This window comes from Eubalaena glacialis, chromosome 6, assembly GCF_028564815.1.
Source record: "Eubalaena glacialis isolate mEubGla1 chromosome 6, mEubGla1.1.hap2.+ XY, whole genome shotgun sequence".
Taxonomy (NCBI): domain Eukaryota; kingdom Metazoa; phylum Chordata; class Mammalia; order Artiodactyla; family Balaenidae; genus Eubalaena; species Eubalaena glacialis.
Window position 1 is genome coordinate 130,019,132 of NC_083721.1, and position 22,518 is coordinate 130,041,649.

The 22,518-nt window shown below is 50.7% G+C and overlaps 1 protein-coding gene across 4 annotated transcripts in view; it reads right to left on the minus strand.

Moving 5' to 3' along the window:
• Positions 1–22,518, minus strand: part of ESYT3 (extended synaptotagmin 3) — a 48,967-nt gene that overhangs the window by 4,461 nt on the left and 21,988 nt on the right. Inside the window, exons 4-20 of one of the 4 annotated variants that reach the window (XM_061194605.1) lie at positions 20,594–20,670; positions 18,933–18,999; positions 18,258–18,347; positions 17,717–17,772; positions 16,173–16,293; positions 14,060–14,230; positions 13,283–13,365; positions 11,424–11,472; positions 11,094–11,183; positions 10,589–10,651; positions 10,423–10,485; positions 9,798–9,866; positions 9,163–9,249; positions 8,303–8,452; positions 6,010–6,506; positions 5,218–5,316; positions 4,561–4,671 (exon numbers count right to left, since the gene is read on the minus strand). In XM_061194605.1, the coding sequence (XP_061050588.1) occupies positions 4,561–4,671; positions 5,218–5,316; positions 6,010–6,506; positions 8,303–8,452; positions 9,163–9,249; positions 9,798–9,866; positions 10,423–10,485; positions 10,589–10,651; positions 11,094–11,183; positions 11,424–11,472; positions 13,283–13,365; positions 14,060–14,230; positions 16,173–16,293; positions 17,717–17,772; positions 18,258–18,347; positions 18,933–18,999; positions 20,594–20,670 (1,943 nt within the window). Of the gene's footprint in view, positions 1–4,560; positions 4,693–5,217; positions 5,317–6,009; positions 6,507–8,302; positions 8,453–9,162; positions 9,250–9,797; positions 9,867–10,422; positions 10,486–10,588; positions 10,652–11,093; positions 11,184–11,423; positions 11,473–13,282; positions 13,366–14,059; positions 14,231–16,172; positions 16,294–17,716; positions 17,773–18,257; positions 18,348–18,932; positions 19,000–20,593; positions 20,671–22,518 lie in introns of those variants that run through there. The other 3 variants (XM_061194603.1, XM_061194606.1, XM_061194607.1) reach the window with 3 other exon arrangements.

The window sequence follows — 22,518 nt, forward strand, 5'->3', positions numbered from 1 at the left end:
CAGGTGTGAGGTGATATTTCATCATGGTTTTGATTTGCATTTCCCTGATGATTAATGATGTTGAGCATCTTTTCATGTACCTACTGACCATCTGTATGTCTTCTTTGGAAAAATGTCTATTCAGAGCCTCTGCCCATTTTTTAATCAGATTGTTTGATTTTTTTGCTGTTGAGTTCTATGAGTTCTTTATAGATTTTGGATATTAACCACTTTTCCAATATATTATCTGAAAGTATGATCTCCCATTCGGTAGGTTGTCTTTTCATTTTGTTGATGGTTTCCTTTGCTGTGCAGAAGCCTGTTAGTTTAATGTAGTCTCATGTAGTCTCACTTGTTTATTTTTGCTTTAGTCGCCTTTGGTTTTGGTGTCAAATCCAAAAAACCATTGCCAAGACTGATATCAATGAGCTTAACCCACCTATGTTCACTTCTAAGAGTTGCAGAGTTTCAGCTCTTACTTTCAAGTCTTTAGTCCATTTTGAGTTAATTTTTGTGTCTAGTGTAAGATAGTGGTTGAATTTTATTCTGTTGCATGTGGCTGTCCAATTTTCCTAACACCACTTATTGAAGAGACTGTACTTTCCCCCATTATACATTCTTGGCTCCTTTGCCATAAGTTAATCAGCTATACATGTGTGGACAAACGCAATCTACAGGTTCAGTGCAATCAAAATTCCAATGGCATTTGTCACAGAAATAGAACAAACAATCCTAAGATTTGCATGGCACCACAAAAGAGCCAAAGTAATCTTGAGAAAGATGAACAAAGCTGGAGGCATCATGCTCCCTGATGCCTCCAGGCATCAAACTATATTACAAAGTTATAATAATCAAAACAGTATGGTTCTGGCATAAAAAGAGACAGATCAATGGGACCGAATAGACAGCTCAGAAATAATAATGTTTAACATTATTAATTCTTCCAATTCATGAGCATGATACATCTTTCCATCTGTTTGTGTTGTCTTCAATTTGTTTCATCAGCGTCTTATGGTTTTCAGAGTACAGGTCTCTTACCTCCTTAGTTAGATTTACTCCTAGATATTTTATTCTTTTTGATGCAATTGTAAATGGATTTTCTTAATTTCTCTGATAGTTTGTTGTCAGCATATAGAAATGCAACAGATTTCTGTATATTAATTTTGTATCCTGCAATGTTACTGAATTCATTTATTAGTTCTAATAGGCTTTTGGTGACATCTTTAGGATTTTCTTTATAAAGCATCACGTCATCTTTAAACAGTGACAGTTTTACTTCTCCCTTTGGATTCCTTTTTTTTCTTTTTTTCCTTGTCTGATTGCTGTGGCTAGGACTTCCAATACTATGTTCAAACCTGGTAAGAGTGGGCATCCTTGTCTGAGGGTAGTGCTTGTCTTGTAAAATGAGTTTTGCAAGTGTTCCCTTTTCTGTATTTTGGAAGAGTTTGGGGATGACTGGTGTTAATTCTTTGAATATTTGGTAGAATTCACTAGTGAAGCTGTGTGGTCCTGGACCTGTTTTGTTGGGAGATTTTTGATTACTGATTCAAACTTCTTACTAGTAATCAGTCTGTTCAGATTTTCTGTCTCTTCATTATTCAGTCTTGGTAGGTTGTATCTTTCTAGGAATTTATCCTTTTCTTCTAGGTTATCTAATTTGTTGGCGTATAACTATTCATAGTAGTCTCTTATCCTTTGTATTTCTGTGGTATCGATTTTTACAGTTCCTCTTTCCTCTTTTATATCCTCTTTTTTTCTTGGTGAGTCTAGCTAAAGGTTTATCAATTTTGTTTATCTTTTCAAAGAACCAGCTCTAAGTTTCATTGATTTTTTTTTTTTTCTATTGTCTTTTTAGTCTCTATTTCCACTCTATTTGAACTTTATTTCCTTCCTTCTGCTGACTTTGGACTTTATTCTTCTTTTTCTTATTCCTTGAGGCGTAAAGTTAGGTTGTTTATTTGAGATTTTTCTTATTTCTTACTTATTTTTCTTGTTTATGATATATGCATTTATTGCTATGAAATTCCTTCTTAGAACTGCTTTTGCTGCATCCCATAAATTTTATGTTACATTTCCATTTTCTTTGTCTGAAGGTATTTTTTGATTTCTTGATATAATTTCAATCTTCTTAAATTTATTAAGACTTGGGGCAGCCTAGTATATGATCTATCCTGGAGAATGTTCTATATGCACTTGAGAAGAATGTGTATTCTGCTGCTTTTGGATGGACTGTTCTTTGTATATGTTAAGTTCATCTGGTCTAACATGTCATATACAGCTTATGTTTCCTTATTGAATTTGTCTGGATGATCTATCCTTTGATGAAAGTAGGGTATTAAAGTACCCTACTATTATTATTTTATTGCTGTCTATGTCTCCCTTTAGGTCTGTGAATATTTGCTTTATGTATTTAGGTGCTCTTAGGTTGGGTACATAAATATTTACAAATACTATATCCTCTTGTTGGATTGACCCCTTTATCATTATGTAATGCCCTTGTCTTTTATTACAGTCTTTGTTTTAAAGTCTGTTTTGTCTAATATAAGTATAGCAACACCTTGGCTTTCTTTCAGTTTTTATTTGCATGGAATATCTTTTTCCATCCTTCACTTTCTGTCTGTGTGCATCTTTAGATCTGAAGTGAGTCTCTTGTAGGCAGCATATAGATGGGTCTTGTTTTTTTTTTTTAATCCACTTAGCCACTCTATTTTGATTGGAGAATTTAGTCCATTTCCATTTAAAGTAATTATTGATAGGTATGTACTTATTGCTATTTTATTAATTTTTTACTGGCTGTTTTGTAGATCCTCTCTGTTCCTTTTTTCTTCTCTTGCTCTCTTCCTTTGTGGTTTGATGACTTTAGTGGTATGCTTAGATTCCTTTTTCTTTATCATTTGTGTACCTACTATAGGTTTTTGCTTTGTGCTTACCATTAGGCTTACATATGACAACTTACAACAGTCTATTTTAAGTTGATAACTTAAGTGTGAATGCATTTTAGGGGCTTCCCTGGTGGCGCAGTGGTTAAGGATCCACCTGCCAATGCAGGGGACACAGGTTTGAGCCCTGGTCCAGGAAGATCCCACATGCTGCAGAGCAACTAAGCCCGTGCGCCACAACTACTAAACCCACGCACCTAGAGCCTGTGCGCCACAACAAGAGAAGCTTAAAGAAATCTCTCGTAAGCTGGTTTAGTGATGGTGAACTCCTTTAGCTTTTGCTTGTCTGGAAAGCTCTCCTTCAATTCTGAATGATAACTTTCCCTGCTGGAGTATTTTTGGTTGGAAGTGTTTTCCTTTCAGCACTTTGAATATTGTGCCACTCCATTCTGGCCTGCAAAGTTTCTGCTGATAGTCTTATAGGGGGGGCTCCCTGTAATGTAACTACTTATTTTTCTCTTGCTGTTTTTAAGATTCTCTCCTTGTCTTTAACTTTAGAGATTTTAATTATAATGTATATGGTATGAGTCATGTACTCAACAAGAGACCTCTGAACTCCTTACTTCTAGGTTTACATTTAAGATGGAGGTTGCCAAGTCTGCCTCGTAGATAATCCAGGCATATCTTGCTGTTACAATTTTGAGAGAGAATTACTAACAGATTAGGTTTGTCACAAAAGTCAACCTCCTGTGTTCCCACATAGCAATTTTGACATCCTTTTATAACTGTGTCAGAGCTCTCTGAAGGCAACATCTTTCACCTGTGTGGCTGTAGAATATAGGATGGTGCCTGGTATGTAGAGTGTTCAATAAATACTGAATGAATATATTCTCTCTCCCCCACACTCTTTCATGATATCGATGAACTCAAAATGTAGCTTTTGAAGGAATATATTAGTCATTAGACATGGCCCAAAAAGGACTCAGTACAACTCTTTTTAAAATGAGTAGTTATTGACCAAGATAAGAGGAAACCAACATTATTAGATGTATCTTCCTAGGCTGGCTAGCAATGTCTTCTCTTAGGATCCCACAGCAAAAAGAAGCAATGATGAGATTCTGACTTCCATACCTTGTGATCAACTTGAAATCAAGAATTAGAATATTACGGTTAAGACTTGCCACCACAGACCCATCACAAGCAAGAAATGTGATTAGACTCTGTCTACTGGTTTGTCCCCAAGGACATGGGTGGGCACGCGAGGGGAGGGTATCTGTTCTACCTGCCACCTGTGCTTTGTTGCGGGTGGGAAGACAGGCCAAAGAGCTTGGAGCTTTGGAGGAAATTTTAGGTCCCTTAGGTTCAAGGTATGTTTACTTTTGATTGAAAGAAAACATATTTGACCAGATTCAAATCCTTTTACTGCCAAAGAGGCTTCATTTAAAGAGAAAGAGTATGGAACATTTCATAATCAGGAGCACTTTAGTACCTATGGACAAGAAAAGTGGGTAGCTGTTTTGCTAAACTTCCCTGGCAGTCCTTTTCTCTCACTAAAGTATAGAAGCTTTATGAAAGCATAGACTGTGTAGTCCTGTTCAACCCCAGCCCTTCCCAGCATCTGGCAGCTGCCAGGTACACGGGAGGTGCTCAGCAAATACTCGAGCAGCTGAGGCACTCTAGGCAGGCCACCTGGGCCACTTACGTCTCATCAAACAGGGGATCCAGGGTCTTCCGCTTCACTGAGGTCTTCTTACGACTTGCCCACCTCCTTTCTGGCAACAAGTAGACACGGACGTAGGGATCAGCTCCACTGCTGGAACAGGGCATCAGGTTTCTGATTTGGTTTCAAAGACATTAAAGAAAAAAGGCCCCTGGTTTTGAAATACTGAAAATACTCATTTAGAGAAAGCTGTACTATCCATACAGCTTTAGATGGCCTTGAGGATAAAAATGCCCTGCAGTCTAGACCAAAAAAAGCAAAAGTCTGCAGAATTCGGAGGACATCAGATGCATGGTTTTGTAAACATGCATTTTGTAAAGTTGGGTGTAGAGCCAAGTACCATTCCATCTAAAGGAAGTTGAAGATTCTCACTTGAGAAAATGTCCTGGCTCCAAACCACCCCAGACGATTTTGCAGTGGTTGTGTCTAAGCAAAGCCCTTGGCTCTGGAGCCCATCAGCACCATTGAGGATCTGTTACAGCATGCACAGCATGCAGGCCTTCAAACCTCATTCCTTCCAAATGCCTACCTTGTCTACCTTGGGGCTGCCTGCCCCTGCCACTGCTCCAAGTGCCCCCACTCTGATTTTGGTCACCTGATGCTCTCAAATAACCTTTCCTGGCCCTAGCATCCCTTTACCTGCAGCCGTTGATTAGCACGCTGAGACAGTGCTGCAGACACACATAGCGCACCGTGAGCTGGATCTCACCCAGCCCCTGATGCCTGAGATCCTCGTCTCTGTAAAGAAAGGCCTTGTCATTTCTCTTGCCATTACAAGTGCTGGCCTCTCCCCGCACCCCCAAGAAGCATGTAAGTTAATAAAATAATTCTCAGTAAGGTTCCTTTTAGTTGGAAGTCAGTTCTATCCAGCATTCATGTAAAATTATCCTACTTCACAGTAGTAAAAGCATGGCACAGTAGGAAGAACCCTGGAGAGCAGCATCTGCTTTTATACTATGATTTCTTGTGGAACCTTGGGTGAGTTATTCGACCTTTATGATAGTAAGTTCTATCTTGTAGGGTTATTGTGAAGATCAAATTAAATAACATGCTAAGCCCGGAGTCAACATTTAATAAATGTAAGCCACTGATTATATAATTCCACATTCTAAGCTTTCCATATCATCCCAGTATAAATAACTCTTTAGAATTCAGTGTATGTTTCTGCTGTAAGGAACCTTAACAACTGAAGTCCAACATCTATTTTATAGTTGGTGTGTAGCTAGAGCCACATGAGACTTTGGCATGTGCACACGTGCTTTCTCTCCCCCCAGCCTGTGTTCTTTCTATCTCACCATGCTGCCTCTCATGAAGCCATTTTGTGAAAAACCAGAACTTGCACAGAAAAGTAAGTTCATATCTACTTTTCCATCCAGGGAGGTATTTTTCATGCAGGTCATTTTAGAAAAGATTAAGCAGAGAGGTGCATACTCAGTGTTGAGGCTGAGATCTGTCAGGTCAAAGCAGGAAGAGGCCAGGGAGTTGAGCGAGGACATGCTGGAAGCCAGCCTCTTGGGTGGCCATGCGAATAGGGAGGCAGGGCATTTCATGGGTCTGGGTGACTTGACGGGCCCTGGACAGTGGGGGCCTGGGACAGCCAGGAAGATGGTGGACACACTCTTCTTCTTCCCCATGGGTGCACAGAACCCTCTGGCTCTGTCCTTGCCTTTGGGCTCTGGGCCCATCTCTTGAAGTGTGGGCTTGGTGGCAGCAGTGGTGGCACTGGTGGTGGCTGTGGTGCTTTTGGAGGCTTGCTTGATATCAGAAGCAGGGTCTGGAGGGCATGGCAAATCTGCAGGGCCCTCTCCCTGCGGTGGGGCTCTGGGGCCCTGGTTGGTGGCAGCCTTCTTAATGAGCAGAGGGCCTTTCTTTAGGGCTTCAGGTCCTGTGTATGGGCTTCCCAGCTCTCGTTCTTCCAAGTGCAGGAACTGTAAGCAGATGACAGGGTGGTTTATGGGCTGGGCACACCACTACCACTCTCTCCCCCTCTGCTCTCACCTTAACCTCTGGGAAGTGGTTCCTTCTCTTTTCTGGAAGGAACAGTTTTCTCAAAACTCAGTTCCTTCCTGACTCCCCAATCCAATGGATTTTTACCCCCAGACTGTATCTTTTTACCCCTAGACCATATCTTCCTTAACCTCTCTGCCCCTGGCTCACTCTGACCAGACCTTCTGTCTTTTCCCTTCCTCCTGCCTCACCAGTCTTCATGAAGACTTGGTTCTGATCCCCTTTTCTCTATCCACTGGTACTGGATGCGGGAGACCTGGCCAATTCTCACAGCATGCACTTCCCCTCAGCGCAGAGGACTCCCAGATCTACACCTCCAGTCTTGCCCTCACCTTAACCTTCATATAGATCACCAGCTGCCTTCTGGATATGGTCATTTCTAGCTGTCACCTTATTTACCATTGCTTTCCCTAAAATGTGTTTCCTATCCAGACACACCCCTGTGCTCGTAGCACCAAAGTTTCAAACCTCAGCCATTGTGTCTCTCCTTCCCCTTTTCCCATCAGTCATTAAGACTCTTTCTAGGAACTTCCATTTCCAGCAATAAGGCGATCAAAATATTCTGAAACACCTCTTGTTAGGAATGCTCAATAAAAATGAAACAAACATACTTTTAAATGCATAGCCAAATTCACAAGAAAGTAAGGAAAATCCTTAGGTTAAAAAAAAAAAGAGAGAGAGAAAACTGAGAAATAAAGGTTAACTTTCCCAGGGTCATTTATCAACCATGGACTCCAAGGGGTTTGGAGAAGAGACCTAGGGTCAGAGTAGGACCCATGAAGGTGGGTTATCTTTAGTGAAAAAGTAGTCTCGGATAAATAAACATTTCACCCACCAGCAAAGATTGATGACAAGAATATATCTATCTCAGCCTGTACTCTGGTTGGGGGAAATAAAGTCTTTCATGAGAATCTGGCACCTTATAGCCTGTCTCCTATAAATTTTGGGTTCATATTTATACCACCCATGGGGTTTTGAAACCGAAAGTTTGAAAATTAACATAAAAGTGGACTCAGGTGTGTAATGTTCCTGAGGTGCTTGGTTGCAGCCAAAGCAGAACTTCCTTGGAAGTGAACAACCTCAATCCAGGTCACAAAGGTAACACTGAACATACATATGTCTGCAACCCAAGTTACCAAACGTAGAAATGAATCACCATGAAAAAGCATCAGCAGACATAACAGACATCAAAATTTAACTACCAAGATCTTCAGATAATAGAATTAACATACATTTTAAGTATTTTCAAATGATTAAAGATGGGATAGAATCATGAGAAGATAATAAAACACAAAAAAGAAAAGACATTGTAGATATGGAAAAGATAAAGTGAAAGATGAAGAATAGCCTTTGAAACAAAAACTGGGAACAGGTTAAACAGCAGATTAGGCATAGCCAAAGAAAGAATTAGTGGTCTGGAAGACAGGTCTGAGGAAATTAGAATGTAGCACCAAGAGATAAAAAGATGGAAAATATGAAGGTGAGATCAGGTTAAGCCATGGAGATGATGATAAGGTCCAACATAATAGAAGGAATTGTAGAAGGAGGGATTAAAAGATTAGGAGAGGCAATATTTGAAGAGAAAATGGCTGACAATATTCTGAAATTGATAAAAAATATGAATCCATCTCCTAGCTTCTTCCCAACACAGTGCAGATACTTAGTGCTGGGGCAGACCACCCCCTGCCTACCCTGGGGGAAAAGGGGAGAGGTTTACCCGAAGCACCAGCCTCATGGAGATAAGGCTGTCCAGGCCTGAGTGGTCCAGCTGGAAGCGCTGCTCGAGGGTAAGGTCTGCACAGGGGAGAATCTGGCACAGGGGGAACTCCAGCACTCCTAGGGCACATTCTTGGTCGTCATCAAGCACCTGGGCAGTGGGCCAGTCACAAAACAAGAGGATAACCAAGTCCCACCCTCACCAGCCTACTCTCTGGGCTCCAGCCAAGACTGAGTTCACTTCAGTAAGTATGTTCTGTGTTTCTTTTGGCCTCTGGTCCTGTTCTGAAAACTGGAAATGGGACCAGGCCTGGTCCCTGCCTTCAGTCAGGGCAAGAGAGTGACTCAGGGTAGAGGCAACTATGATCTGTATGAGGCAAGCCTGTCAAATGCCGGGGCCATCAGGGCTTTAGGGACTGATGAGCTGTGCTGCTCTATGATGGGACTTCCAGACAGGGCTGAGGGTCCCCAAAGACCCCAGTTCTACTACTTGTTGGTCATGAGATCTTGGACAAGTCATCATTTGAGCCTCTATTTGCTCAGGTGTAAAGAAGATCTCTCTCTTCCACAGATCTTTTTTTAAAGAAGTACATCATCATTAATGTCCTGAGTAGATTCCAACCCAGGCCACGCTGGGTGCTAGGTAACAACTGGAGAGACTCTGGCAGGGAGCACCAAGGGACTTGAGGGTTTGTCCTTCCACAACCTCCTACCCAATGACCTTGGTCACCAGGCTCACGAATATGTGGGCCCTCAGTATCCTCTCCTGACTTTACTGCTGGGGGAGCCTGCTCAAGCCCCCTACCCCTCCTAGCTTAGATGCCTCTTAGCTCTGTTCCAAGAGCCCAACTTCAAGCAAACCTTCAGATGCAGCTGTTCAGCGGCCACGTTGTGCACAAAGAAGGAGAACACCTGGCTCCACACAGGGTCCTTGCTGTGGAGACAGGTCTGGGGACAAGAGAGGGAGAGATCACTGAAGGGTCAAGTTGGGCAGAGCAGGATACCAGCACCCTCTGCTCTCATTCTGGCCCCCTGGTGCCATTGGGAGCCTTCTCTGTGTCCGCCCAGGGATAGACCCAAGCACACTACAGCTCGTGGGAGGCACTAGGGCAGGGCAGTCAGGCTCAAAGGCAAGGAGAGTTTGCCAGGAAATCTCACAGGGGCTGAAATCCTACCAGCATTAGAGCTCACTTCCAGGGGGACTTTTGCTGCTGGGGGTGGGGGAAAGGACATAGGCGTAGAGCCGTGCCTAAGCTTGAACTCTAGTTCTTCTGCTTTCTAGCCCTTAGGTGAGTCACTGATCTCTGCCTCCAGATTCTTGAACTGTGAAACTATCTTGTGAGGTTATTTTGAAGACAGAGTAATATAAAGTGCCTATCGTGTGCCGGCACCTACTAGGCATTCAGTGTAAGCGAATTCCCTTTTGCTTCTCTCCCTGAAGTGTTGGGGCACCTGCCCATTTCCTTAGTCCTCGGCTACACGCCAAGCTGTCTTACCTTGCTCACGTGTGTCTTCTTGCCTACAGATAGCTTGACATAGGAAGAAGGGTCTCTGCTGACTTTATTCTGTGAGGGGACAAATCCACAAAATGGAGGTGGCACCCACAGTGCCAACTTGAGACCCTGCCTCTCAACCCTCAGGAGCATCGGTGGGACCTGAGGCCACCCAACCACTTCCCTTTGAGAGAAGGCTCCCCTGGTGCTCCCAGGAGCCCCGGGCTACCATCACTGTGCCAGCACCTAGACAGGGTTTACCCCAGGGGGAGCTTCCGAGTTAAAGATGGGAGGCCTGGCTGGGCACAGGCCCTTGTTCCCTAGAGCTGTGGAGACAGACAGGGTGCAGTTGAGTTCCGGCTCCCCCTTAGCTGTGTGACACAAGCACTTAGCTTTCCGGGTCCTATTTTTAAAATGGCAATAAAAATGGACACACGGCCACCATGGGGCTCAGGCATAGCAGATGTGGGGATGAGCTGCCTAGCCCGGTGCCCGGCTCACTGCAGACTCATTGAACGGCGGTGCTCATTGGCCCCGGGCTGTGTGTGCACGGCGTCGCCCAGCAGACGTGGGGCTGTGGTTACTCTGGGGAAAAGGAGCTGTGACTTGCTTTCACACCCACACTTACCCTGGCAAATCTGGAGAGCTTTTTGGCCTGATATTCACCATTTAGGTAGTCAAAAGGGTTTCTCTGCAGCACGAGAAGAACAGGGTGAATGAGCAACACGTGGACATTTGAAAGTGACGGGCACAAGGCAGGGTGTGTGTGACACTCTGGCTGTGTCACCACTCACCGGCAGGTTGCAGGCGCTCTCCAAGAAGACCACGAGAATGGCAGTGGAAAAACTGCCATGGTCCTACAAGCAGACACAGACCCTCACTAGGTGCCCCCAGCAGCAGGAGACACAGACTGGTTTAGGAGAAGCCTCTTCATGCCTGAAGAGCCAGCCCTTGCCCTCCAGACTGGCCATACCTTCCCTCACAACCTAGCTCTTTGCTGAGGCTGAAAATACAACTGCAGCATGACAGACTCAGGTCAGAACCGGTGGACTTCCCTATGAACTGGGCTGACGGGCACTAACAGAGCTTTTAAGGATCCCATCCGCCCTGTGTGGAGATGAGGGCTGAGGGACATGCTCCCCAGAAGGTGGGGCTGGCTGGAGGACTCTGTGGGCAAGATCTATGGCTTCAGCTTGCTAGCTCCCTCCCTGCCTCCCCACACAGCTCTCACATGGACCAGACCTGCCACAAGTTCCCCCCTCCACCCTTCTGCCAGGGAGCCCGACAGCCCGCACTCACCTCCATCACAGCTTCCGGGTCTGTGATCAGTGAAAGCCACTCCAGCCTCAGGTGCAGCTGCCCGCTCGTTGTGGCTTTCAGGGCAAACCACTGCAGGGGGAGGGGGAGGGGGAGGAGGGCTTGAGGAAAGGGCCAGTGGGACGCTACTGACTCTCTTCAGGCAGCTCAGTTCTGGGACCCAGTAGGGCCCTAATAGGGGCTTCAGGGAAGAGGTGAACCAGCCCAGACAGGGTAGGCTCTGGACTAGGTGAGGTGGTTATGGAAGGACAGAAGTACTACACTTTGGGATGGAAATGTCCACAAGGAGGGGTTTGCAGGCACCAACTCTACCTCATCCACCACTCTGTTGGTCATGACGTCCCCGAGGCAGATCTGCAGGCTGGAATACACAGGGAGCGGAAAGTCAGCTCAGCCCAGAGGCAGCAACAAGCAGCGGGCGTGGAGGCCCACCCTGAAATCTATTTTGAAATATCTGAGTGGGACCCTCAAGACAGAGGACCTTATTCATCCCAACAATGAATGGGAGACCACTTTGAGCTCAAGCAAAGGAAGGACTGTCTAACCATCGGGGCTGCTCCCAGTGGGCATGCTGCCCGGGCAGGCAGGCGGCTCTGATCCCAGAGGGGAATAAGCAGACACTGCTGGACACGCTGGCTCTGGATTGCTCAATGAGGGTGCTATTGGTATTTGGGCTGGGATGAGTCTTCACTGTGCAGAACTGCCCATGCATTGCAGGAATTTAGCCTCCCTGTCCTGTGTCCTCTAAATGCCAGTGGCACCACCTCCCGCAGTCATTGTAATAACCCAAAATGCCCCTCCATTTCCAAAACTGGCCCAGATGCCCTCCAGGGGCTACGTATAGTTGGCACGTGTGTGAGAGGCGGTAACACATTCACGGCGTGCCTTCCGCCTCGCCCGACCCAAGCCCAACTGGAGGGTCCTGAGAGCCAGAGGGGAAATTAATTCCATGTATCTGTTAGAAATGTGCTTGAGCTCAAAACACACTTGAAATCAGTTACCTAAAACACGAACCACAAGACACACTTCTAATCTGCAACATTACAAAAATCACAACTCCTTTCTCACAGCTCCTTTCATTAAGATGAAAAATTAAAAATGATAAGTAACGTGGTGAGCTATTTCTCAGGTGGTTAGATTGTTCCCCTCCCATTTTGTTTTGTTTCTATTTTTTAAAATCACCTGTTCACGGAAACAAGCTAAAAAATTTAGGAGTAAGAAGATTTGGGTAAAACTCTCTTTTCTGCTGCCTCCTAACCCCGGCCTCTGAGATGAGCAGCGGTGTGGCATCCACACGAGCACATGCGAACACACATACATGTCCATCCTCCCTGGAAAGATGTATCAACTGCTCAGGTCACTCCCAACTGCTTCCCTTACTTCCCTAGATAGAAATGAATATCCTCGAGGTCAACAAACATAGATCCTACTCATCATTTTTAAAAGCTGCGGGATATTCTGTAGTTTGGCAGTGACAAATTTGTTGAAACACTCAGGCAATGTCCTTTGACTCTGGGCATTCACGTTTCCAGCTTTTTTGGTTTGTCACCACAGATCGGTCTGCAATAAACATTTCAGGTATAATGCTTTTATAGGAGATTCCTGGAATTGGGATGGCTGGACCAAAACACATGTAAATTTAGAGTTTTGATAGCCAGCCCCCATGCCGGTCATTTCAATCCTCTCACAGCCCTGAGGCTCTGTGTTCCTATGAACTAGAAGGAGCGAGAGGTGCCTTGACCTGCAGGCCACGACGGCTGATGAAGCAGACCTCAAGCATGACCCCAGGGGAGCCAAGTTCCAGCTCAGAGTGAGCAGACGGTTCCTGGGTACCGGGGGCCTGGCCATCCATGCCAGCCTCGGCCCCGCCCACTGCTCCAAACGGGGACTCTGGGTGCATTATGAGGAGCACAGAAAGCAGAGCCCACGGTACACAAACGTCGGGGCCCTCCCTATACCCCAGAGGGCTGGGGCTCAGGGCCAGGCACTCGGGAGGCATCTGGGGGGAGGTTTGTGGCAGCGGTGCGGAATGATGGGACTGGTTGCCTGGTACAGTCACCACGTCAGAGTGCAGCGAGGGTTGCAGGGCCTTGGGCGGTGGAAGCAGGGGTACCTGTGCCTCAAGGCCTAGAGCCCTGCGCCCCCAGGCCCAGCTCGGCCCTCCTCCTCACCTGCCCAAGAAGTCATCCTTGTCAGGATCCTCATCGTACAGGTCCACCTCCAGGTCCTGCCCAGGGACTTCATACACTGTGAACTGGAAGGAAAGAGAGGTGCCTTGACCTGCAGGCCACAACGGCTGATGAAGCAGACCTCAAGCATGACCCCAGGGGAGCCAAGTTCCAGCTCTGCCACCTGCCAGCTCGGAGCCCCGGGCAGGTTCCTGCCCTTCTCAGTGCCTGGAGAACCCCACCTGTAAGAAGGGAGTGATGCCCTCTCCTGCGGGGTGCGGAGGATTAGAGGCAGCTTGTGCAAGCCTGTGGGCAGGGTGGGTGCTCGGGATGCTGGCTGCTGTGTTTTCTGCCCGGGGCTTGCAGCTTCGGAACTGCAACACTCAAACAGCCTGTGGGCCTGCCCTTCACACGATAAGGATTGTGGTTGAACTTAAGGCAGAACTTCAGGCTCCCGGTGTCTGGCTCTGGGAGGGGAGGCTGAGAGGACTGGGGCAGAACTGCCCCTGAGCTTCTTTGATTTGATTTGAAAACTTCCAACAAAGCCGGCTCTGGTTGGGAAGGGACGTAGGAATCTGTCTATAGGCTGGCTCTCCATCAGGGGCCAGAGCGGCCCACCTCTGGAAGCCTGTCCCCAAGGGCCACGCCTGTGGCCCAGTGTTGCCCGTGGGGGTGTGAGGACCATGAAGGCAGGGCCCTCCCTTGTTTGGGACAGAACCACCCAGAGTGGAGCCCTGGAGGGCATGGAGAGCAGCCGGGAGCCGCTAAGGAGACCCTCACCTCAAACACCTCGTTCCAGGTGGGGTTCAGGTTCTTATGGATGGTCCTGCTCCGGAAATGCTGCAGGCCAATGCTCACCTTGGCGTAGGGGTCTGACTTGCCTTGGTGTCCTAGGAAGTTGTCCTTCTGGGCCAGCTTTTCTGCCTCCAGCAAGTGGACTCTGATGACTCCCTGGAAGATGCCCCAGCCCGGGCCTCACAGCTGTTCCTAGGGCCCTCAAAGCCCCCGACGTCGGAGCCCAAGCCATCAGCTAGCACCCCAGCCCCACCTTACCCTCCCCGTGTCTGGACAGGGAGACAGAAGCCAGAGACGACAGCCTCTTGGCCAGGGCCACGCAGCAAGGGACGGCAGGGCCCAGGGCTCTGTCCACTGCATCACGATGCCCGGCCACATTCCCGGCCCTCCCGCCCCTCCGTGCCCCCAGCCTGCCCCGTGAAGGGCCCGTTCCACTGCGGCCACTTCCTCGTCCTGTGCCAACTGCCACGCCACCTGAGCGGCTTTCCTCCTGTGTTCCAGCCCCTCTCTAGCCTACACGTAGACTGAGGCCCGGGGTCATTTCTTCCCACTACCCAGGTGTACACACCCCTGTGGCCGCTGCCTGCTGCTGGCAGTGGGTCCCTGGGCTCGTAAAGGCCCCAGCACTGAGTCACCCGACTCCCAACACCCTAGGCTATGTCACAAGTCAGAACAGAGCACAAGAACCAGGAAAAACACAGTTCAGGGGGCCAGTAGGCCTCTGGCCTAGAACTATTTCTTTTAAATATCAGTAAATACATATGCATTTGCCCTTTGACCCAGCAATCCCACGTCTAGAAATCTACCCTAAAGACATACTGGCAAACATATGAAAAGATATGGACAAGGCTCTTCATGACAGCGCTATTGGAAATAACAGAAGACCAGACACAGCTCAGCCGTCCATCAGTAGAGAACTGGTTGAACAGATGCGGTACATTCACGTGGTGGAGTACCACGTACCACACTGTCGTGGGGTGACCCTCATGACACATGCATGATAACAGCAAGGTGAGGAGAGCTGTGGCCTGCTGCCGCCCATCCAAGAAAGGGGGACTATGCGTGTAATCAGATGCGTACCCACAGCCGTCACGCGTGTATGTGCTCATATCAGAAAACAATGAAAAATGCTGGAGGAGGAGGGACTAGGTGGTAGAAGCTAGACTCCTTAAAGTACAATTTGTTTTTCACACTGGCCTTTAGAAGTGTGCAAATATTTTACATGATTGTAAAAGGAAGTTAAGGTAAAAATTAAACTCTAGAAACAGAAAATGGAAGGAAACAAATCAATGTAAATATTCACGGCCAGTTGTTGTCACAGACACACAGAGAGGAACTATTCCAAGTGAGTTTAAATTGTAGCCACTTGCCAGTACATCTCTAGTGGGATATGCCCTAAGGACAGAATGTCTGCAGTAGCTATGATGTAGGTGACGGTGCTGTACTGAGACTGCTAAACACGCAGTGTGGGGTAAGGGCCATGCATCACCCCTGCGTGGCCTGAGTAGCCTGATGCCTCACACCTGGCTCTGGTGGTAAAAATAGGCACTCTCCCGTCTCCTGAGGCCCTGACTCCCAGCCCCACGGCCAGGGCACCTTCTGCGGGGAGGCCATGTGGCTGTCCTCCTGAGGACAGCCGTGAGGGCCGGCCCCCTCCTCAGGGGCCTCCTGAGCTCCCAGGACGGTAGGGGGCAGTGGGGCTGAACACCCAAGGAAGCCCCACGTCCTGGCTCCTTCCCAGAAGACGTAAGCGTTCTTCCTGCCACCAAAGGATGGAATGGGGGCCTCCTGTCCCTGAAGGGAGAATGGGAGGCTCCTGGAGTTTCCCGGGAGTGAGTGTGGCTGCCCACAGTCCCCAACACAGGCCGCATGGGGGGACCAGGATCCAGGAAGGATGCTCCCTGGGCTTTTTCCCTCCCAAGACGGGTGACTTTGGGCAAGTCATTCAACCTTCCTGAGACTCAGTCTTCGCGCCATAAAATAGGATGCCAGGCCCTCACAGGGCGGAAATGAGCATCGCCACCTGAGGGTGCATCTCCCTGGCCCGTCTGTCCCTCAGCTCTGGGCCCAGTGCTCTGCGGCCAGTGCGGGTACTCACGCAGGGCAGAGGGAAGCGCAGGTTGGTCAGGTCCAGCCCCTTCTTCACGGGCACAGTCACACGGTTGGGCAGCACCAGGTGGGCAGCGATGAGGTCCTCCAGCAGGCTGTCTGACATCGCACTGGGGACAGTGGGCACGCACAGCTGTGGAGGGTGGCACCACCTCCCCCAGGCCACCTGCCCGTCTGCCCATCCCTGGAGCTGGAACCAGGAGCAGAGCTTGGGGGCAGGTGAGCCCATCTCGGGACAGAGCAGCCCTGACCCCAGCCTGCCTGGATGGGGGGTCAGGGGGAGGATGTAGGGTGTACATTTTGACCGCCCCTGAGCACCCCCCACCCCAATCCTGCTTTGTTCTCTGAGGCATCACAGCATCGTAGCCAAGAGCGAGGACATGGATCCTGGGTTAGAATCTTGGCTCCGTCAACCACAAGCTGCGTGACCTTGGAAAGTCGCTGATCTCTCCAGACCTTAGTTTCCTCATCTCTAAAATGGGGATAATCATGCCTGCTTCCTGGGGTTGTTATGAGGATGAGTTAATATGTGTAAGGTGCTGAGAACAGTGCTTAGTGCCCAGTAAATGCCAGGTATGTGTTCACTGTTGTAGCCCTTCTACTCTCTGACATCACCTTGAAATCCTCCTTCTTTATTGCCTGACTCTATCTCGCCAGTAGAGGGAGACAGGGGCAGTGCCCAGAACAGGGCTGGCATGCAGTAGGTGCTCAGGAAATATCTTCTAAGTGAAAGAATGCATGACTGGATTCTCTGCACCCAGGGGGCGAAGATCAGTGGGAATGTCCCCAGTGAGGGAGTGAGTGGTCCTCCCCGCAGGTGGGGACAGCTGCTGGGCCTGGCGAGCCAGCCAGGGGCTACCCTGGATGGTCCACTGTCCCCCCCTGCTGGGAGGTGTGTCCACACGGGGCTGGAGCCCTTGTCTGCTCCTCTCAGGGGCCTGAGGCTCTGAGCGCAGCACCACACCGGCCCCAGGAAGGTGGGTTGCCCAGACCAGCTCCTCCTCACTGGCCTCTGCTGTGACAGCTGCCCCCTCCCATGCCAGTGTCTGTGTCTGGGCGGGAGCCACTTGGGCTTCTCACACACACTTGGGGAGAGAGTGGATGTGAACAAGGAGGACACTCGTGTGTATCCACACCCACTGTGCCAGTGGGCACATACCTGACTCTTCTCCCAGGGGCCTCAAGACAGAGGAACCAGGCTCCCCATTTACTGAGGAAGAGCCCAGAGAGGTGAGGTAACTTGTCCAAAGGCACACAGTGGCTGAGGCGGAGCCAGGAGCCTGGTCTGGCTGGCCTGGTTCCAGAGCCTGCGCTCGCCCCTCATTAGCCCACGCGGCCTCCTCTACGACATCTCACCTGATGGCGTCACTCCAAACACACCAATGCTATCCCTCTGGAGGGGGCAGCTGCCCACCCCTCTCCTCGTGCAGAGAGGGAGAGGGAGGGCACAGCCACGGTGTGGCTCCTGTCACTGGCTGCTCGGCCCGGAGGGCCCCACCTCGGGCTGGCCTGGCGGTTCGCACAGGCACTTACTTGATTCCTGGCGCATCCAGCAGGTTGGTCAGGCCTGTCCAGTTGATCTGCAGGTGCTGCAGGGGCAGAGGGAGGCCGTTAGGCTGGAAGGAACCAGAAGCCCAGGCTGAGAACCCTCTGCCAAGGGCCCCGCCCCCATCCCCACGGAGAATTCAGCCAACTGGGGGGGGGGGGGCGCCCTCTGCAGGGGGGCAAGGTGGGTGAGGGCGCCTCCCAGTCCTGCTCGGGACCAGGGCTGTCAGGCGGGCTGCTTCCGCCGAGACCACAGGAGCGGCCCGAGGGCACGGCCACAGGCTAGCCTGGCATCCGAGGGGTCTGAGTTACAGCCTCCTCTCTGTGACCTCAGCCACTTCTCCAGGCTGCTTCCTGGGCTCGGGGGAAGCAGAGTCGAGCACCTCAGGCCGCCTTAGGGAGCACATGACATGAGGGGTCTAGGTGGGTTTCGGCAGCGTCTGTTCTTGGGCTCAAACCCAGTGCCTGGGCCCAGTGGGCGAGCGCCGGCCCACAGGGAGCGGCAAGCCCGCCTCGTCCTGGGACTCACCGGCTTTTGAAGGAAGAACATGGTCACAGCTCCCACGAAGGGCTTGTCCACCAGGAGGGGCTCCAGGATGACCCGCAGCGTGCCCTGCAGCTGGACAGCACAGAGGGCCAGGAGGGACCTCAGCCGCCCTTCTTCCCGCACCTGCTCTGCTCATTCATGCCCGAGCCATCCCCAGATGTCAGGGCCACCTGCCATCACAGCAGGGACCACACTCGGGGAAAAGAAGCCAGCGGGCAGCTGCCACCCCTTTGCCGGTTCCCAAGGGCCACAAGCTGGCCCCCGCTGCCCCCCACTGCCTTGCTGCCGGGGGGCTGTAGCCTTGACCATGGCCGGGACCCAGGAGTGCTTTCCAGCTCCAGCTCAGCTCCTCTACTCCTACCATAAAATAGCTCTATCTCCTCCATCCACCTCAGTTTCTCAGCACCGGCTCTGCAGTCGAAGCCTCTCTGGCAGGGGGATTTGATGAACAGAGGCAGGCGTGGGGCTGTCCTGAGCAGCGGGGTGGTGAAGCCCAGCCACCACTTCCTGGCCCTGTGATCTCGGGCCTGGAGTCCCTTGATTGGTACCAGCCTCTGTGCTTGGTGTCAACACCCCCGCTGCAGCCTCCTCCAGCATAAGCCCGCTTCCCCTGCCCTGACCCCCAACCTGGAGGCAGTCACGCCGGGCTCCACCCACCTGGATCCCGTTCACACCAGCCTGTATCTTCTGCAGCTCCACGCTGATCTCACAGTCCCCGATGTAGCTGAAAGTGGGGAGGGAGAAGGAAGGCGGAGAGGAGGTGCAGGTCCACGACTCAAGAGAGGTTGGGAGACTCGCCCAGTGCAGCCCAGCCCAAGCCCAGATGGCCAAGCCCGAGCCCTGCATCACCTGGATGTGGACTCCCTGACAGCCTTGGCTTTTCTCAGCTCTGCGCAGACACTGCCCAGACCCCCCAAGGCAGCCCCCAGGGTCCCCGCACCCAGGGGTCCCACGTGCATCCCCACCTCTGCCCACAAGGGCAGAGACCTCTGGGCACCACTTCACCCCACGACACCCCGCAGATGCGAGGGAGGGGGTCTGGGTGCACACACTGCTGTGCCTCTGCCCCATCTCTGCCCAGGCCTCTTCCCCAGGGACACAGAGCAGCCCCGCAGCCTCCATCCGCCATTCATGCGGGCTGTTGCTGGGGGTGGTGAGGTGGGCACAGTAACAAGTTCTCAGAAGCCTGAGTTCAGCTGGCAGCTCCTGCCAAGCGATGGGCACAGGAAGCCCAGAATGGGTGCCCTTGAAAGTAGAGAGCAGAGACCCCATCAAAAGACTGAAGGAGATGCAGAGGGAGAGGGTGGCCATCAAATATCTGCAGGGCACAGGCAGAGGAGCCAGACATCACAGAAATGCTGAGTGTCCCCTGGAAGGGCAGGGGGAACTCAGGGACCCCAGGGGCTCCCTGAGATGACTGGAAAGCTGGGTGCGTGGGCTAGATGACCTTGACGTGCCCCAACTATTCACACAAGGATCTTGTGGCAGAGCCTTGGGGCCGGGAGGGCCCAATTGCCATTAGCATCTCAACACACTTGAGACCAGCCCCCATACAGTGATGGGTGTTCTGGAGTTGCCTCCTGTCTTCCCAACGTGTTCTCAGCGCCAGCCTCTGGGCTAAGGACAGGAAATACAGAGGCACTGGAAATGAATGGCAACCTTCTGGAACCTCAGGCGTTGATCCTTGGTCCTTTAAGCACAGTTCAAATCCCACCACCTCCAGGAAGACTTCCTGGATTGAATCTCCATTCTCTCTGACTCAAGCCTATTACAAACCTCATTCAAAAGGGGTGCCCCTGCCCGACCCACTGAACAAGTCACTTGTGTGTCTTTGCATCCTTTAGTTTTTCTGAGGTACCACAGAGCCCAGTTCTCCTGCTGGCCTTTCACAGCCTGTGCTCGGAGCTCCCTGGGTTGCACCACAAGTCCCCACATTTTCTTGTCACACTTGCTTTCTCTTGCTACATCCTCTCTGAGACAGCTGGTCTGACCCTCCAGGTGACCTGGCCTCCAAGAAAGCTCTGTTGCCCAGGCCTTGGTACCCAAAACACGCCTGGTGCCTGGTCTATGGGAGAAGCCAGGCCTGGGCTAAGGGCTCAGACAGTAGTGGCTCCCCTGGGACCATCCGTCCTCTTGCCACTCCTCCCCGTCCCAGCAGGGACCTTGTGCTCCAGCCCAGGGGGATGAAGGGGTATATGTGCTGTGAGGGGCTTTTCCACCCCAAATGAGTGTTTCCCTGCGACTCCATCTTCAACCTGGCTGTTCCCACAGTGTTCCCCCGCCCCCCCACACCTGGCCCCAGGGGCACGAGGGCTCACCAGATCTGCAGGTCCAGGACCACCTGTCTCCGGTTGCACTGGTTAGTGTGCACCTTGATGCCGTTGATCTTGGGGTACTGGAAGAGATGCCAGAGGACTGGGTCAGCAGGGGTCTTGCAGGCGGGGGTGGGGGGTGGGGGGCGGGGTGCTGCTGGCTCCCTGCCCAGAGCTGCGCTTCGTCCACAACAACCAACGTGACCACTGCACTCCCGGGATGAGGCATGAAAGCAGAAATCCACCCTGCAGTCCCTGCCCATCCTTGGCACCCTGATACGTCCCTCTCCAAACAAACAAAAATTTTTCATAATAAAATGTTGGAGAAAAAAATTCAATCAACCACACTAGAGGAAAGATTCTATTATCCTTCTATTCTCTCCATGGAAAGTGATGCTTACAAATGCATTGTCACATGAAAAGGTTATCAAAGAGTATGGAGCCAAAAATGCAGGAAAAAAAGTATTACAGGGATATGTTGAACAGTTCATTTAAATGATTATGTAACTTTTCCCAGAGTTTGTGATACGTGTGATATGTCAGCTTTTTTAAAAGGACAACTTGTTGTGATTTATTTTCTCATACGTTCTCGTATTTATTCAACATTCATTTTTGTCCTCGTTTTACACTTTAAGTTTAAAATTCTTTTTCTTTAAGAGGGCCCCCAGAATTGTACAAGCTTCAGGCCACACAGCACCTGGCTTGATGTAGAAGACCCAGAAAAACCAGCAGAAGCCTCGGGAGGAGGAAGGGGCCTGTCACTGACCTGCCCCAGCCTGAAGTCTGCTCCTGGGCTGGGGGCTGGTTTGCAGGCACCTGTGGAAGCTCAGCCAGCCCCAAGACCCCCATCTGCAGAGACCAGCCCTGGAGAAGGCTGCCTACCTGGAGGCCCCACCGCAGAGAGGAGGGATAACCACTGTGAGCACCTCCTCTGTGCCAGGCAGGGCGGCCCTGGCTCAGGGCTCACAGTGAATGTGGGGCACCAGGCTGGTCAGGTGCCCCACGTGGAGCACTGCTCACCCACCCACGCAGAGTGGCCCTGACGCCAGGCCTGTTAGTCACGCTTCACAACCACCCTTAGAAGTGAGTCCTTTCCTTTTACAGATGAGGAAACGAGCTCAGAGAGGTTAAGTCACTGGCCCAAGGTCATCACAGCAGTGAGCAGAGTTGGGCATGGACGTGGGAATCAGAGGAAGCAGGAAACACTCATGGGCGTGAAGGGAGTGGGTGTAATGAGCGCACTGAGCCTGGCCAAGCCCAGGAAGGTCACGTGAGGAAGTCCTCTGTGAGGCCCCCCCCCCCCATTCCCCCGCAGTGGAGAGGAGAGGGATGGGAGAGCTAAGAGGGGTGGGAGGAGCCAGGACACGAAGGGCTTTGAATCCAGGACCAGGAGCCAGCTATTTCTCCTGCAGGGCTGGGGCATCTGGTCAACTTGCAGGTCCCCCCCCCCCCCCCCCCACCCAGCCCCACCAGGTTTTCGTGACAGGGTGAAAATCATCTCTCAGGATCAGCCACTCCTAGTGAGATGGGAGATGGATGGGCCCCTGGCTGGACAGCTGGTGTTTGTCAAGCGGAGTAAATTGGAAGCTTTGTTTTTCCCCAGACACTCCAAGGACAAAGTTAGTGGCAAGAGCTGAGTTCTGCTGAAGTAAAGAGATAAGATGACCAGTCCTGAGGTCAAGGAAAACTTCTCTGTCTGCACATGCGCAGGAAGGCTCCTTGGGGATCAAAAAGGGAGGGGGAGCCCCCCATAATAAGTGTGGACATGCACCCACAGTCCTCTGCGGTGGAATCCATCTTAGCAAAAAGTTGTGCACGCATCTTGGGGAGGGTCCTAGGACCAGTCAGATGTGGGAAAAGAAATGAGACCATTGGCCAAATGTAAACAAAGACCAGGAAGAACTGCCCTACATAAAAAGATTTAACCGCCT